Source organism: Gadus chalcogrammus, chromosome 5 (genome assembly GCF_026213295.1).
Source record: "Gadus chalcogrammus isolate NIFS_2021 chromosome 5, NIFS_Gcha_1.0, whole genome shotgun sequence".
In the NCBI taxonomy this organism is placed as follows: domain Eukaryota; kingdom Metazoa; phylum Chordata; class Actinopteri; order Gadiformes; family Gadidae; genus Gadus; species Gadus chalcogrammus.
Genome location: NC_079416.1, coordinates 15,330,375 through 15,347,675, shown reverse-complemented (window position 1 = coordinate 15,347,675; position 17,301 = coordinate 15,330,375). Strand labels below are relative to the sequence as shown.

Below are 17,301 nucleotides of genomic sequence, written 5' to 3'. Positions count from 1 at the left end.
AAATATTGGTTCCGAGGGCAGGGCAACTTCAAATTATTTGAACCAACTGTGCTGTTAATGTCCAAAAACACAGTAAAATATCCCTATTCTTTTTTTAGAAAGAGAAAATTGTACATTCATCTTTTAATTAAAACACTGAATAATTCTACCGTATTAAAGTAATATTGACTATAAAAAAAATGTATTGCAAACCGTGATGCCCAATCCATTTGAGTGACACAAGAATGACATTTCAAACATTTATTTATTACAAAGTGTTACATGTCTGTCATCAGCCCAGCACCCAAACACTGTTGATAAAAACCAGACTGTACTTTTTATATTCAGCAAAATAAAGTCAACTGACCAAATTGTATGATTAGCTCCTACATTTGTTAAAAGCCCATCTTCATGATATATACACTTTGGACAATTTCATGGGTCAACAAAGGAAGCGTATTTTCTATGGTGAAAAATCTGAATAAAAAGCCACTTTTTTGTTTTTAAGTAATACTCTTTAGACCTAGCTAGGCAGTACACATTCTACCACCTGCATTCAACATATCTAGAAAAGAATGTTAGTGTGTGTAAAATAAAAACAGTTGGACAATAAGGGCTCGATGATGCAGGGGGTGGGGGGGGGGGACTAGTTTGAGACTAGCTAGTTGTTAGCATCAGGGGTCATGAGATCAGGCAAGGGGCTGGAGGCAGACAACAGGCGTCTATCCAGGACCACCACCGGCCGGAGGTACTGGAGCTGCTCGAGGGCAGGACCCCCACAGCTGGCCAGGGCCCGGTCCAGGATGGACTTCAGCTGGTGCTCCGTCATCACCTCCTCAGTCATCAGGCCCTCCGCAGTCAGGCCCTCCGCCGGGGCCTGCGGCTTCAGGGGCGGGGAGCGCGTGCGTCTGCTGCGTGTCAGAGCCACGCCCAGCTGGTTGTTCTCCTTCACAGAACAACTCCTCCTTAAAGCGTCTTTACGTTTTATGGGGGACAACTCGTCCTCCATGCCGTCCGCTTCTTGTATGAACCTCAGGAAGGACGACTCGAAGCCCAAGGGGGTATAGGTGCCAATGTCGAAAGTTTTGTAGGAGAGGTGGGTTAGGGGTTCGGGGAGGTTACACGGCTCAGAGAGTTCGTTCTTCCTCTTCAGTGGCAGACGGACCGCTGGATTGGCCACAGATTCATTCATTGATTTAGTGCCGTCTTTGCTGCAAGAGGAATCTTGGAGGCCCTCGTCACTAGCAAAACGCAGCGAGGAGGGCGGCGAGAGATTCACCGTGACCACAGGAGTCAGAGGAAGTGTGGTCTGATGCTTGGATCTCTCCTCGCTAGCGTTACCGTTCTGCATCTCCAGGGCCGGCTCTTCCTTTGGCCCCCCGGGGCCGGGCTCCGTGTACAAGAAGTCATCGGCCCTCAGGAGGACGTTCCTCTCACCGGGGGACGGCTCCAGCAGATTGGGGTCTAGGTCATCCAGCGTTTCTGATTTGATGAAGTTCAGGCTCACAGGCACATGAGGGCCCTGCTGCTCCGCCTGGTACTCCATCCTGTGGACGCCGTTAGAAGTGCACGCTGCAGCCACAGGGGGCAGTGCACACTTCCTCCCAGTTAGATCTTCCAGCCGTTCAAAGGTGAGCAAAAGCTCGTCTCCATGCTTCTCCACATCCGTTTTACGGATGTGGTGCACCCTGAAGTAATGACGATGAAGGCTGTTCAGGTATTTGACGACCGAATCGCAGTTCCGAATCATGCAAGGGTAATGACTCCTCAGGTGCTTAGGTTGGCACATCTGTAATGCCTCATCTTGGGGTCGCATAGTGTCCGGTTGGAACCTCCTCGTCTTCCTCTTTCTAGTCGGTTTGATCGGTTCGTCCTCCGTGCCCCCAGAAGGCGCGGCTTCTTCTGTCAACACAGCGAGTGGCATAAGGGCGGACACAGGCGGCACTAGCTCCGAGACGGGTGGCACTGGTTCAAAAACAGGTGTCACAAGCTCAGAATCAGGTTTCACTAGCTCAGGAAGGGAGGTCACCAGCTCAGAAACAGGGGTCACTAGTTCTGAAACGGGGGTCACTAGTTCAGAAATGGGGGTAACCAGCTCCGAAACGGGGGTCTCTTCTTGCGGCTCTTCTTTGTTGCCGTCAAGGCTGTCCTTTTGGCATCCGACCAGAGGTTTTTTGTGAGTGCTCTGTAGACGCAACACAAGAGAATCATAGTATTCGCAGTGGGTATAGAGGATGTGTTTCTTCAGAGAGCTGGCGTGGCTGAACACGCGGGCGCAGCCCTCATAGGAACACTGGAGCGGCTCCGGGGGCTGGCAGTGTTGCTGCTGAGTATGGCGCACCAGGCTGCTCTTTAGGTGGTAGGAAGCCTGGCAGTTAGCGAAGCGGCACTGGAACTGGGGCTGAGGTTCATCCGAGTGTGAGAGAGGCTCGTTCTTTACGGCGTCTTTCTTCACGTCTGCGTGCCCCGCGGGGTCGGGGTCTTTGTCCAGGACGAGCTGGGAGCGGTTGTAGTGGTGGAAGAGCTGCAAGTGACGGACCAGACCCCCCTGGGTCGAGAAGGCGGAGTTACAGTCCTTCACCACACAATGGAAAGGCTTGTTGAATTTAGTTAAGATGTAGCAGAGATTACTTTTGGCATTGTGGCGTCTTGTTGTCCTAACCTGTGAAGAACCGTCGTGTTCTTCTTCCTTCCGCTCACTCGTATTGTTGCTTGTTCCGTTTGCTTGCTCCGTCTCTTCCTCTACCTCCTCTTCCTCCTCCGATGCAGATGGATGGATGTCAAAGACGACCTCTTTTCTAGGCTCCCTTCGCAACACGACCGCTTTTTTCCGCTTCTGGTATCTCTGCTGCCAGCTGAGCGCCGGCCTCTTCCTCACCTGAGGAACGTCTTTCAGCTGTTGGGAGGTTTCTCCTGCCCTGCTCTTCACATGCTTAATGGACGTACAGTTTATCTTCTCTATGGCAGCCTTACTGAGGTCGTGTGCCTGAATATAGTGGAGCCTCAGATTGATTTTCTCTTTGTGACCTTTTGAGCAAATCTGGCACAAAAAGGGCTTAAAAGAGTCTATAGAAGTGAACCTCTTCGCCTGTTCCATGGTGTAGCTGTGGATGATAACATGGTGACGTAACAAACTGAAGCTCTGTGCAGTTCTGAAGTCACATCCATATATCTTACATACATATGGCTTTGCAGTTGCCAACGATTCCCCAACATTTAAATTAACCTCCTCTGTTGCCCTCCCTCTTTTGACTTTCACCCTATCCCCAAACATGTGTGGAGGTCTCTTCTGAAGTACGACCACTGGGGACCGGGCCATGATGGCCTTGCAGTAGGACAAATGCAACACGTTGGCGGGTTCAAGCGGCCCATCGTAGCTGCCAACCGAGTTTAGGTCCAGTTTGCTGAGCCCGAGGAGGATGTCTTTCAGAGCATCATTTTGGCAAGGGCTGGTTGAGTTGGTTTCACTGCAATTCAGCTGGGATGATTTATTATTTTCCTTCTCAGCTTTGAGTGGAAGTGGAGAGGAGGGCTCACGTTTTCCCTTCTGCTCGTTTGTCTGCTTGGTCTCCACCTTCAGGCTTTTGGACTTCGAGTCCCGCTCTTTGTCATGGTGGTCATCCTTGTTCTCCAACTTGAGGTGCTCTGGATGGGCACATTTAAAGTGCCGTTGGACATCCCGGGCTCTAGAGAAGGTCATGCCACACCTTTCAAACCCACAGGTGAACTTACTTCCATCAAAACATACAGCCACAGAGGTTATGGTACCCCTGGGCCCCTTGCAGCTTGACGCATCCCACGAGGAGGCACACTGTGAAGAGGAGGAGCCACCACCATCCTCCTCCTCCTCCTGCTCCAACCCCTTGGAAGTGTCTTTATCCCCTCTAGCAAAGAGTTCCCTTTTAGCTTTGCGCTGAGTTTCAAAGTCTTTCTCAGAGAAGGTGATACCATGCGTGGATAAATGGTCATTGAATTCCTTTTTCGATAAGTAATATTTCTTACATTCAGGGCTTGTGCAGGTGAAGGCTGCCTCTCTGAAGTGCTGCGCCTCATGGTGATAGAGCTGGCCGAGGTCAGAGAAGGTGACGTAGCAGCCCTTCAGCTGGCACTGGAAGTTCAGCTGATAGCCGTGAGAGTGTTTGTGGTCGGCCAACTCATGGGAAGTCTTAAACTGAGTCCCACAGCTGATGACAGTGCACATGTATGGATGCTCGTTATAATGGATTTTCCGATGCTTGCGGTGATGATAATTGGATACAAAATGGCGGCGACAGAAAATGCACTTCTCGCGCCTGTCCCTCATCTCATGAAAGTGTTTCACGTTCTCGTCCCCTCGATGGTCGGATTTCAGGTGGACATAGAGGTACTTTGAGTGTTTAAAGTTTTTTAAACAGTTGGTGCCCGGACATGGATATTCATCTCGGTTCTGGAGCTCGAAGTGCGAGTCAATGTAAGCGAATGTGATGAGTTCATCCTCGTCCTTGGATTGTTGCACAATATGGTGTAAAACATCAGGGTCTTTTGTGGACTTGTAATAGCTAAGTAAGGAAGGATCAGCTTTTATTTCGCCTGGTTCAATGTCATCGTCCCCATCCGACACCTGTGGCCACTTGTCTTTCTCAAGCTTTTTACGAGAGTTTGCGAAGCTACGAATGTGTTGTTTAATGTGAGAAACAATATCCTTCCTGTTGTCAAAGGCCCTCATGCACACGGGGCAGGGGTGGCTCGTGTCGTCCCCGTGTCTCCTAGAGTGGACAATCATTTGTCCCCCGCTCACAGACTTTTTGCAAATTTTACAGAGTAGCTTATTTTTTTTATGACGTCCCGTCACACCATGAGTCCCCTTGTCTCCGCGTCTCTCTGCACCACCGTTTGAACAGTGCTGCTCACAAGACGCCACACGCACAGACTCTTCCTCTTGTGCTACATGTTTCACCATCTCATGCTTCTCTTCCTCCTCCTCCTCCTCCTCCTCTGGACTCAGCCCCAGAATCCCGCTGCAGTGACGCCTCAGAGTCTTCCAGTCCCAGAACTCTGGGTCAAACGGCCAGTAGGCCTTCAGCGCCAGCAGCAGCTCACAGCGCAGGGAGTTGGGGATCAGCCCGTTCTCCTGGTCATACTTCTGATCCGGGCGCAGGTGAAGCTCCTGCAGGCGACTGAAGACCTCCGGGAGGGGGCCGAGGAGGAACTCTGTGAGGAGGCAGGCGCGCACCACCTCCAGGTCGTCCTTTAGAAGGCCGGACACCGTCTTCAGAACAGAGATCCTGGACTCAGAGTCGTCCTGCTTTGGAAGCTGAAGAGCTTTGACACAGAGCTCCACCGACGAGGCTAATCCAAGCTCTTTGGTCTGAAAAGAGAAGGACACCCTATGGTTAGGGTCCGGGAGCACACAACGCACACATTTCGTCACGTCGGTAGGCCCATGGCATTGAAGAAAGCATGTCGGAAGAAGGGCTGTGGAAGCGCCTGTAGTTTCAATACAAGAACAATTAAGTTTTACTTGATGGTAACCTTCTAGACAGAAAGGGGAGGATGCAAATGCGGTCATCTCACCTCTGTTCGGATGACCCTGATCAGGTAGAGCAGGTGCTGAACAGTGTTAGCGATGGCCCCGAGCTGAAGGCATCGTTCTAAGAGGGACTCTGGAGGAGGATCAATCTTTCTCTGTTGCTTACTCCACAGCAGTATCAGCTCCCTGGTGGAAAGACGATAACAATTCTAATTATTTATTGACCGACTGCGACGTCAAGCAATACTTCCAGTCTTAGAATAATCAGTGAAATATCTTCCCAGAATCCTGATTAATTTGACTGGAAAGGTCCTCTGATCTGAGGCGGGATTAGACAAGGGCTTCTCTAATCATTGACGTGAAGGATTTCCTAACAGGAATACGTACCAGGAGCTGGAGTGGCTTTGCTGCTGAAGATGCTGGGTCAGAAAGGTAGTACACAAGACGAAAGCTTTGTCAGCATCACCCTCCTTCTCCAGGTTGGATGTGATCTCCAAGACTTCCTTACACTGAAGTTTGGATATCTGGAGAAGAGTATTGAGAATGCATGATCATGAAATCAATGAGAAACGGGAAACAAGTGTGGGAACAAATAGTAACAAGATGCCCTTATTGCATAGCTTTTTGTAATGCAAGAAAAACCAATGCCTGTACAAGGAAAATGCGACCAACTCTCATATTTCTTCTATGATGACTTGATGCAGTCCCATGTGAGCAATGCATGTAAACATCACTGGGGAACCAGAGGCTGCACATCATGAGCACAGAGATAGAAACAAATCAGTAGTTCTTACAAAAGGGACACTTCTGTGGAAACGTATACAGAGACATCATACCCCTACCAATGATGTATTGCCATCATTAACAAAGACTGTTACAGAAGGCCTCCTTTCTACCGCTTGCTGCCCATTTAATGATGAAACGTAAAAAATCCCAGACTAGGAAAGGCTAATGTGGCGGATGATCTTTCAATTCTTTATTCCTAATATGTATACTTCAGCGGTCTGTGTTTAATACCTCTGTGATAGCCTCCTCGTTGGGCAGCAGCATGCACAGCAGCGACACGAAGCAGTGTCGGAAGATGGCTTGATTTGACACATGGCAGCAGTCACTGCAGGACTTGGCTAAGACGACTGCCTTGGCGTTCTCACCAATCTTCTCCAGGTGCTTCACACGCATCTCCATGAAGCCCTCCCCCTCCAAGCCGATGTATGCATTGACTACCAATGAAGAAGAGTGGTTAGAGACATTTAACACATAAAGCAAAAAACCCTTTATGCCTTTTTAGCTCACTGGACGGCAGGAAATACAAGAGGTAGAAGCTGAAGAGTGAGATGAAGCTGAAGGGTGAGATGAAGCTGAAGGGTGAGATGAAGCTGAAGGGTGAGATGAAGCTGAAGGGTGAGATGAATCTGAAGAGAGGAAGCTGAAGAGAGAGATGAAGCTGAAGGGTGAGATGAATCTGAAGAGAGAGATGAAGCTGAAGAGAGAGATGAAGCTGAAGGGTGAGATGAAGCTGAAGGGTGAGATGAATCTGAAGAGAGGAAGCTGAAGAGAGAGATGAATCTGAAGAGAGAGATGAAGCTGAAGAGAGAGATGAAGCTGAAGAGAGATGAAGCTGAAGTGAGATGAAGATGAAGCGAGAGATGAGGCTGAAGAGAGAGATGAAGCTGACGAGAGAGATGAAGCTGAAGTGAGATGCCTTTTTAGCTCACTGGACGGCAGGAAATACAAGAGGTAGAAGCTGAAGAGTGAGATGAAGCTGAAGGGTGAGATGAAGCTGAAGGGTGAGATGAAGCTGAAGGGTGAGATGAAGCTGAAGGGTGAGATGAATCTGAAGAGAGGAAGCTGAAGAGAGAGATGAAGCTGAAGGGTGAGATGAATCTGAAGAGAGAGATGAAGCTGAAGAGAGAGATGAAGCTGAAGAGAGAGATGAAGCTGAAGGGTGAGATGAAGCTGAAGGGTGAGATGAATCTGAAGAGAGGAAGCTGAAGAGAGAGATGAATCTGAAGAGAGAGATGAAGCTGAAGAGAGAGATGAAGCTGAAGAGAGATGAAGCTGAAGAGAGATGAAGCTGAAGAGAGATGAAGCTGAAGAGAGAGATGAAGCTGAAGTGAGATGAAGATGAAGCGAGAGATGAGGCTGAAGAGAGAGATGAAGCTGAAGAGAGAGATGAAGCTGAAGTGAGATGAATCTGAAGAGAGAGATGAAGCTGAAGAGAGAGATGAAGCTGAAGAGAGATGAAGCTGAAGAGAGATGAAGCTGAAGAGAGAGATGAAGCTGAAGTGAGATGAAGATGAAGCGAGAGATGAGGCTGAAGAGAGAGATGAAGCTTAAGAGAGATGAAGCCGTCTCCTCACCATCCTGAGGAGCGGTGGGCTGGCCGGTGAGCAGGGCGGTCAGGACGGGGTTGCTCCAGGCTCCGCCCTCGCCCGTTATCTGCAGAAGGGCCTGGAGGTCCATGTTCCCAAACTGCTGCAGAATCTCATGGGCGACCTGTGATGCAGAGGTGGGGAGACCAAACTCATTCAAATCGTTTCATTCTTCACCATTTACTTTTTAAGTTGGAGACAAATAAACTAGCAAGCCTAGATAAGACCATAGTCCTCACAGTTTTACCTGAACCGAGTTGTGAAACTGAACCCAGGCTTCGTAGGGGATTTCATTTTCAGGAACAGTGAGCAACAGTTCAAAACAGCTCCTAGACACAAGAAAAAGAAAAAGTGTTCAAAACCGGATTTACCCCACTTCACTGTAACCCCGTACCATCTGTTCTGTTAAACATTGAAGGACATGCCGTTGATTTGGGGAATTTGCTGGACTGAAGGCAAAAAGCACGCAATGGCCCTCAAAGCTCAGACATGAGGGCAGAAGAAAGGAGAGAGCAGCAGACCGCAACAACGGTCGCAGACAACAAAGAGAAGAGGGAATAAAGAAAGCACCTCGATAATGAGCCAAACAAAACTCTGGGGAAAAACCTGCTGTTCAGTGTTCAGTACTGTATATCATTATTATTATACTGTATTCATATAGGCTAATCCTAACCCTACATTAATGAAGATGTAGCCAGAGATGAGGCTGGCTGTATGATTTAGTCCATCTAGCAGAACAGACTTGGAAATAGAATATCATATTGAAAGGATGTATTAATTTTTGTAAAATACCATAAACATAAGAATCGCTGGGCTTTCGTTACCTTGGAATGAGCCCTATAAGTATCCATATAGCCTTATAAATATGAGCAGGCTCTGTCCTCCAGTATATTTCGAGGCTTTGATTAATTTCACACACTTTTTAATCTGAGTGTAAAAAACAATGGAATGGCAGATGAAGGGGATTCATGTAGGTGTGCGTTTAATGCATCCATGTTTTGTAAAAGTTAGGTTATAAGGGTATTTCCCTGTTTCATTACTAAACATAGAAATCGCTCTTTTGGCAAAAGTTGGTAGACAAAATGTCAAAAAGTCAAGTTATCAAAAAGCATCCTTTATTCAAGCATTGCATCAGACTGCGTGTTGCGAAACGTGGCTTGGACCTCCGCCATGTCCTGCAACATGTGCACTTTGCAAAGAGGCAGACAAACATACCTGATGGTGATTGGTTTAACTGATTTATGCAAAGGCTAAAGCATTCAAAAATCGACCTAGGTGCGATTAATGTTGCTTTTTTACCAAAATCATCCCTAGTGTTGTTGATGTACACCACTTTGAATAAAGCAGACGTCACAAGGAAAATGTTTCATCAGCACTTACAAGGCCAGTCTCTTGAGAACCAGAGCCACGCCGTCGGACTGCGCCGTGAGGTGGGACCGCGCCGACGCAAAGCAGCTGATGGAGAGGCAGTAGACCTCCAGCAGAGGAAAGCCGTGCTCCACAGAGTTCCTGCTGCCCGCGTAGTGCATCAGGGCCTGCAATCAAACCGAAAGCACGGGTTAAACACAGTGGTAGGAGACCTTGGGATTGTCGGTTTGGCTAGACACCTTGGGGAGACGTTGGTTTAACTGAGTGGATCCCAGCTGTCATTTGGGTGGAGGGGGGCTACTGATTGGACCTTAAGGGAATCGACTAAACAAAAGAAAAGGGAGAAATCTCAAGGCTCAGATGAGCTCGTCTGCAGCTCTCAAAGTAGGTAAACAAAGAAAACACAAGAATTGATTTAATCGCGGCTTCATATTATGACGAATGCCGCGCCTAAAAAGTATACTATTGCCTAATATTCGGTTCAACCAAAGACCGGGCAGTAAAAGTAAACCAGTGTTTCCCATGTACCTGTATTTCAGCTGAAATATTTATAGTTTTTAACAAGAGGAGAGGAGAGCTTCAGCAGCAGCTTATCTCTTTAAATTACGAATGTTATATTATTTTGCGCTACGCAAAAAATAATATAACATTCTGTGCGCTACGGACGCTGGAAATGCGCTTCATATCCAGTTTCATTCACACACCTGAGTAAAGCATATAAACGGAGAGGACTGCTCCATCTTCTCTTTAGAAACAAATGTTATTTTGCGCTACAGACGCTTCATATCCAGGTCAATTCACACACCGGTGAGTAAAGCATATAAACGGAGCGGAACTTCCATAAAGTTGGAAATAAATTGCCAGATTCTGAGTTTGCTGTTCAATAGATCAGCAGTAAAACATTGTTACGACACAATTGAGTGTAGTAACCTAGAGAACCAGCTACAACATTGTTTTCATCCAAACGAACCGTCTTTAGCGATCGGTGAATTGCATTGGCTTTTATGAGCTGTCGGCTTTCAGCCACGAGCTTAGGGCACTAGAGTTTAGATTCTTTGCCCGAGCCCGACCTGACCCGGCCGGACCCGCGGGCCTGGTCGGGCCGATATTTCCCACCACTATCCTCGGACCGGGTCGGGCCAGGCCTTTGATCGAGCGTTTTTTTTAATCATTGCTTTATTGGCCTCATCTGAGGAGAAATCAATGCCATAAACAGAAATATTATAGGCCTTTATTACACAGGTCTTCTCAATGCCCTGGAACGCTCTGTTCACTTGCATGGGTAGTACTCCGGTAACTTGTGAACCCCAGCGTCTTCGGTTGCTAAGCGACGTCAACGTCTTTGACAGACTATTTCTCTACTAATCAACACTACGAATGCTGGTAATGAATAAATTGTAAAAAGACACACCATGTGAAGTTCTTTTTTCGTTTTGGCAAGTAGCCTTGTAATAAGCGGGATCATTTGTAGAACGTCGCCGGTCATTATCGAAAATAAGCCCCTTAGGTTAGGCGCGTTATGGGCGTAATCTAAAGCGCGTAACTCGTTCAGTGTGGCCGCACCTTTAGGGTCAGCAAGGCGAGCTCAGTTGCTTGACGGGTATCTGCAGTGTTGGGAATATCACTTTCTACGTGAACTAGTTCAAAGTTCAGTTCACAAATTTTTTGACAACACCGCAACTGCAAATTAACCACACGGAGATAACCATGGCAACCGGTTAAACAACCCGGCGTTCTGCGCGCATCCGCTGTGTTGATAAACAAATAACCCCCTATTGAAAGAAGGTAAACCGAGTGAGCGTGCCATTCACAGACACCAGAATGAACGAGTTCACAGTAACGTTCATCAGGCAGTAATACAGTAGGTTCAGTTCACGTTCGCCCCTAAGTATGAACGACCTCATGAACTATCGTTCAATGAATGCGTGGGTAACACTGGGTATATGGGTTAACGCCGCTGACTGCGAGAACTCATAAGACTTAAACTGAGCTATAGGCGAAGAGTAGGTAAGCAATTTATGTTATTTTATTCGGATGAACATGAGCTGCTTCTTACATCACAATAGTATAAAATACTGGAACCTAATCTTTCGTAAATTATGTTCACTGAGCTATCTAGGTAATTGGCTCAAGACTGTATGTCCAGGGTCATCTCTCTCATGCCTCCATTACCTATCTCATACAGGTCTGGGCGATCTAACTTCAGCTAAGCAGGCCTCTGTGGCACTCCCTTTTAAGAGCTCATTTCACCTCAGCTGCTGCAACTCCATCCTAGGGGAAACACTGTAAACTCATCTAGTGCTCGAGAATAAGGGTGTAACGGTTCTGGAACTGAGACTGCAACCGCTATGCTTTGATGTTAGGATCCAAGAGAGGGTGAGGCTTCCTCTGGCACCTGTAGTAAAACACTACGCTGCGTATGGATGGTAGAGCTCTGTCTGAGCAGTGGTTTATTTAATATCTGCGTCCGAGTGACGGTTTGGGTTTCTCGGGCATCTATAGTATAACGCCATGGTGTGGCGCATATCGGATAAAATTATGCTCATTATAACGCTCAGACATGACATTATTAAAAAATGTATCACAAATTTGCCGTGGTTCGTAACCATGGGGAAAACACACCCCAACCTCCCTCCTTCCTAGAACTGTCAGACCAACGGGCATCTTTTTAAATATCAGAGTTGAAATCACTGCTAAAATGGTGGATCCACTTCCACTTTGAGAGGAAGTCGTGGTCATTTAGATTTATTTTTGTTTATGAAAATGGTTTTCTTCTTGTGCCACTGCGTTTGAGCCAAATAATGCAAATGTAACGCAAATCATTTTTAACTAAACATGCCACCGTCATGCAAATATCTTCACCGGTCATTTGAGAAGATTGCAGGTAAATTCAGATTAAGATTCAGTTTTATTGGCCAGGTTTGCGAACAAACGAGGAATTTGACTTCGGTCCCTTTGCTCTCTATGTACAACACTCAACATTTAACTTGATCTTCTGCTTCTGAAAGAGCCGGCATACATCCTTCTCGCAGATAGTTAGTGCAGGTTGGGGGAGGGGGATGGGTGATGAGGGAACACCTTTTGTGCGTGAGGGGTGTGACAATGGGTGCTCTTCAAACCTGCAGTAAAAGTCATTCAGGTCGTCTGTCAGTCTGGGATTTCCTGCAGGGTTGGGGGATGATCTCTTGTAGTTTGTAATTCGTTGCAGGCCTTTCCAAACTGATGCAGGGTCATTGGCGGAGAGGCTATATTTTAGTTTCTCACTGTAGCTTATTTTGGCTACCTTAATCTCATGGTCAACTTAATGTATGCAGACAAAAACAGAAAATACTTTGGGTCCAACAAATGACAAATCTGGTGTGTATTGGAAACGATTTCATGCTCAATGCACAATAGGATACAAAATGATGACGGTAGGAGGCATAGTAACAGAAACTAGGACATTTTTCCTACAAAATGTTGCAGGCAAGTTTAATCAGGACAGCAAGGCCATCTCAGTTGCTTGAGGGGTATATGGGTTAACACAGCTGAGTGCGAGAACTCATAAGACTTAATCTGAGCTATAGGCGAAGAGTATGTAAGCAATTTATGTTATTTTATGTGGATTAACATGAACTGCTTCTTACATCACAAAACTATAAAATACTGGAAACCTAATCATTCGTAAATTATGTTTCACTGAGCAATCTAGGTAATTGGCGAAAGACTATGTCCAGAGTCATCTCTCTCATACCTCCATTACCTATCTCATACAGGTCTGGGCGATCCAACCTCAGCTGAGCAGGCCTCAGTGGCACTCCCTTTTAAGAGCTCATTTATTTAGAGACACTATTATTCAACACATCCTGACCGCACGGAAGTTACTACATCCACCGGCACGATCAACATTCCAAAAGCTGACCAGACACTCCTTGAAGACTTCTGTATGTTTTTCTAATTTCCCCTTTCACTAAATATATATATTTAGATAAACTAAAACAATTAATCCAAGATCGACATTAGAGTTGGCTTTGCAGAAGTATAATCATCCGAGTCAGTCCAACAAGCCTGATCATTACAAAGCAAAAGTTTACAATAATATCTAAGAAATGCCCTGCAGTAATTCTTCATGCAACTTTTAAACAGTGGCCTTACATAACTTATCACCGCAGTTACTAGAGATTGTACCATTGGAAAAGTTGTGAAATGGAGGTGTTAAATGCATCCTGTTGGGGCCGTATTGTGAAAAACAATGAGCTAGTCTTCAGGTTCAAATAATGGTGGTTATGTAAAATAAGTCTGTTTAAATTAGTTTCCCTGTTTCCTATACAGCAGCACAGCCTCATCTCTGATCCATGTTCCACACAACGCCCCGCCCAGCAGAGAACATGGAGCACACAGGGGCCACCCCCATGAAAGGGGCCAACATGGAGCACACAGGGGCCAACCCTATGACAGGGGCCAACACCATCAGAGGGGCCAACACCATCAGAGGGGCCAACTACATGATAGGGGCCTACACCATGACAGGGGCCAACCTCATGATAGGGGCCAACCTCATGATAGGGGCCAACCTCATGATAGGGGCCAACTTCATGCATGAAACAGGCTGAAATGTGAATGGAATATGATATGATGATGTGATAAAATGCAATAATAGTAACGCTGTTATGGAGCAAAATATCAAACCGTGGCTCAACAGAGATCGGGGAAATATATGCAGGTGGAAGATGTTTCTGGTGCAAAGGACTTATGTTTCAAATTTTCGTCACTTGTAATACATCCATCGCGATCAATGCATTCTTTTTTATCTTATTTAACATTAAAAGGTTGTCTTGGGCATGCCGAACGCAAGAGGAAATTGGTGTATGCAGAGGCTTATATTCTGTCGGGCCGTGGTAGTAGCCTAGCTTGAATGCTATGAGGAAAACAATATTGCGTGCTTAGCACCAGCAGGACGTCATTACCTGGCAGAAGTTGTCGCAGTATTCAGAGGAAGACGTTGCAGATATCTCCTGATGCCGGAGGACATCTTCAAAGGCCCTCAACGTGGCCAACAGGGTCTCCATGGCCACCAGAATGTCATCCGTGCTGTCTGAGGCCCGGCTGCTCCACTCCAGGTCCACTCCGCCGCCTTCGCGCTCCGCCATCTTCCCTCTCCTCCGCGGCGCGTAGCGCGGTCTGTGGTCACGTGACGCGGCGCGCAGGGCGGTGTGTGGTCACGTGACGGGACGCCCTGCTCTCAGGTCTCAAGCTTCATCGTCTGCGTGCATCTGGCTTGCATTTTTTTTTTACACATACTATTTAATCAGAATCCTGACTTGTGCAAATTTTTTGGTCTTTGCATCTGATACTGGAACGAACTTTAATTTATTTGACTTTCCAGGTGTTTTTTTGTCAAAATAATCTGCTTCCCTCTGCATTAACCCGGAAACGATCCTTCCTCAGTGGTGGCGTCGTGCACGTGTTAAAGGTAAGCAAAGGGAGCTCACGTTCACATACTTCTTAAGTAATATGATCTATTATCTTTATTATCGTCTTAGGATATTTAATGTCAATAACGCGGACTGCGTAGAAACAAACAGTGTAAGTGTCCCTTTGGCAATATAAGCTACGGTGTTTCCACAGTCGAAGCGTGTGTTGTGTGTTTTGAATAACAACAGACTCGACCCGAAACAAAGTCGCACTATATATTTAATTTAATCGCTGTTCTGAATCCATTACGTTTTATTTCGAATCCTAGAATCATGGGGAAATCCAACTCGTACGGGAACCACAACGGTGACTCTCATAAAAACAAGGCAAGGAAGTGGAAGACGAAGCGCAGGACTAAAGACTTGGATCAGATCCACTCCGACCTGAAGCCTGAAGTGGCCACCAAGCTCCTCCACCAAGAGGTGGACTTTGACGTCACTGGCTGTGCCCAGCACTACTGCATAACCTGCGCGTGAGGATATGATCATCATACTTGTATCATAATTAATTATCCATCCCCTTCTTACGGGGGCTTTTTTTTTTTTTTACATAAAGGACCTTGGTGTATTATCATATTTCACTTTTTCTCTTTTTTCTTACAGGAGATATTTTGTGGATATGAGGTCATTGAAAGAACATTTCAAAACAAAAATCCACAAAAAACAGTAAGATACCATATTCAAGCAATACATTTATTTATGTAAATGTTTATTTGTATTAATATCAATATCTTGAAGCAGGAGCATAATAGAGCAGAAGAGTGCAAGATTTTGAAGCTCAACGACCATAATCCAGCCAGGAGCGGTCTCAAATCCAAACTGGCTCAAACGCAGTCAAATCAACTCGGCACATTTCACCCTCTAATAGCTGACAGACAAATAATGCTCAAATATTAGCTCTCAAATATTACAACTCTTTATTAAAATACAATCCTTACCGTCAAAAACTAAATAAACGTGTATCAATGTTGTTTTGGCACGAGTTCCTAATTGGCACTATGGTTAAAACTTTTTTTTTTTCAACGCGCTGTATGACAGCCTCGACCAATACTGGACCAAGCCTCGACCAAGCCTCGACCAATATATGTATAGAAAATCCAGAATAGCCCTCATCATTCCAAGTTGTTAATGATGACGATTATGATGTTGATATTAATAATAACAATAGGTGAATTAAGGGAATCCAAATGAGTTCCTGGTCTCCATGGTAATGCTGTCTGGTTACCCTGGTCCCCATGGTAATGCTGTTTGGTGATGCTGATCCCCATGGTAATGCTTTCTAGTGACTGGTCCCCATGTTAATGCTGTCTGGTGACTCTGGTCTCCATGGTAATGCTGTCTGGTGACTGGTCTCCATGGTAATGCCGTCTGGTGACTCTGGTCTCCATGGTAATGCTGTCTGGTGACTCTGGTCTCCATGGTAATGCTGTCTGGTGACCCTGGCCTCCATGGTAATGCTGTCTGGTTCTCTGCCGCCCTTCTCCAGGCTGAGGCTCCTCAGAGAGGAGCCCTATACCCAGGCGGAGGCGGAGAGGGCCGCCGGCATGGGGTCCTTCATCGCCCCCAAGAAGATAGAAGTCACGACGCAGCCCATTGAAGAGGAAATGGAGTGATATGGACTCGACCTGACCCTGCAAGGATTGAAAATGGACTGTGCCTGACCCTACAAGAATTGAGAATGGACTTTTCCTGACCCTACAATGACTCTGTGTATTATCGTTCTGATACTCAAACATAACTGGTTATTGTATGCATGATCAATACTATACTATACTATAAAACTATATTTATGGTTTTAAAATCTTTACTTGAAGTCCTAATCGAAAGGAATTCCCATGCAAATATTAAATAAACTATCTATATTTGAGTGAATAGTGTAATTCAAATGTCTAACAGAAATGACCTACATGTCAATTTTGATTAAATAAATGGAGAGAAAACTAACTGGGTGATTGTGTCAATTAAAATTTTTGTCTTTAGCTTTATGAACAGATTACTACCGTTGAGCTTGGCACATATGATCACACACAATTGCCTTGCTATTGCTGTGCATAATAGATGCCAGGTTTCGAAGTATAATAGAAAAGTGTTCAGTCTGGCCCTTTTAAGAGAGCCGAGGTTCATACTGGCCCTTTAAATATTAGTGTTTGGTTTATATCATCTCTTGTGATTATGCCAATAAGATAATTGCATAGGCCTATAAATAAATTATATAATATTCAGCGTGTGTTTTAGTTGTAGTTGTACCTTCCTGCGCCCGGAGAGCCTATAGGGAGAAGAGGAGGACGAGCACGACTGATCTGGAGAAACAGAGTTGACAATGTTTGTTGGACACAACAAAATACTTAGAAATAAACACATTTTCTCAGCAACATTGTCTTTCCAGATAAAAGATAAGTGGGACAAATCTGTGGTCAATGCGGGGGTGCCTGGTTTAGGAACAGAGCAAGTTAAAAGCAGGATTGTATAAGTGCGTGAAACGGCTCGTTTGCGCTCAAACTTTACTTCCAGGGCAGTAGTCCTGCCTCCCGCCTACCCGCAATGTTAACAACTTCCACATACAGGCATGTAACACTATTCTAGTAGTACCCCAAAATGCAATTATTAACTCGAAAAAAGC

At 45.9% G+C, this 17,301-nt stretch overlaps 2 protein-coding genes across 3 annotated transcripts; one reads left to right on the top strand and one right to left on the bottom strand.

The window, feature by feature from the left end:
- Window positions 1–91: 91 nt before the first annotated feature.
- On the bottom strand, window positions 92–14,460 carry rlf (RLF zinc finger). The gene is made up of 8 exons (XM_056589935.1): window positions 14,175–14,460; window positions 9,241–9,395; window positions 8,108–8,189; window positions 7,849–7,984; window positions 6,506–6,708; window positions 5,876–6,012; window positions 5,533–5,674; window positions 92–5,326 (listed from the first exon to the last, which is right to left on the bottom strand). The coding sequence occupies exons 1-8, from the start codon at window positions 14,355–14,357 to the stop codon at window positions 641–643; spliced, it is 5,724 nt and encodes a 1,907-aa protein (XP_056445910.1). The 5' UTR covers window positions 14,358–14,460; the 3' UTR covers window positions 92–640.
- znf593 (zinc finger protein 593) lies at window positions 14,460–16,625 on the top strand. Of its 2 annotated transcripts, none has more exons than XM_056589937.1 (4): window positions 14,460–14,680; window positions 14,951–15,154; window positions 15,285–15,347; window positions 16,168–16,625. In XM_056589937.1, exons 2-4 carry the CDS (start codon window positions 14,955–14,957, stop codon window positions 16,292–16,294), a joined length of 390 nt encoding a protein of 129 aa, XP_056445912.1. In that variant the 5' UTR covers window positions 14,460–14,680; window positions 14,951–14,954; the 3' UTR covers window positions 16,295–16,625. The 2 variants fall into 2 exon arrangements, with proteins under 2 accessions (XP_056445912.1, XP_056445913.1); XM_056589938.1 differs by having other exon boundaries at window positions 14,677–14,793.
- The last annotated feature ends 676 nt before the right edge of the window (window positions 16,626–17,301 follow it).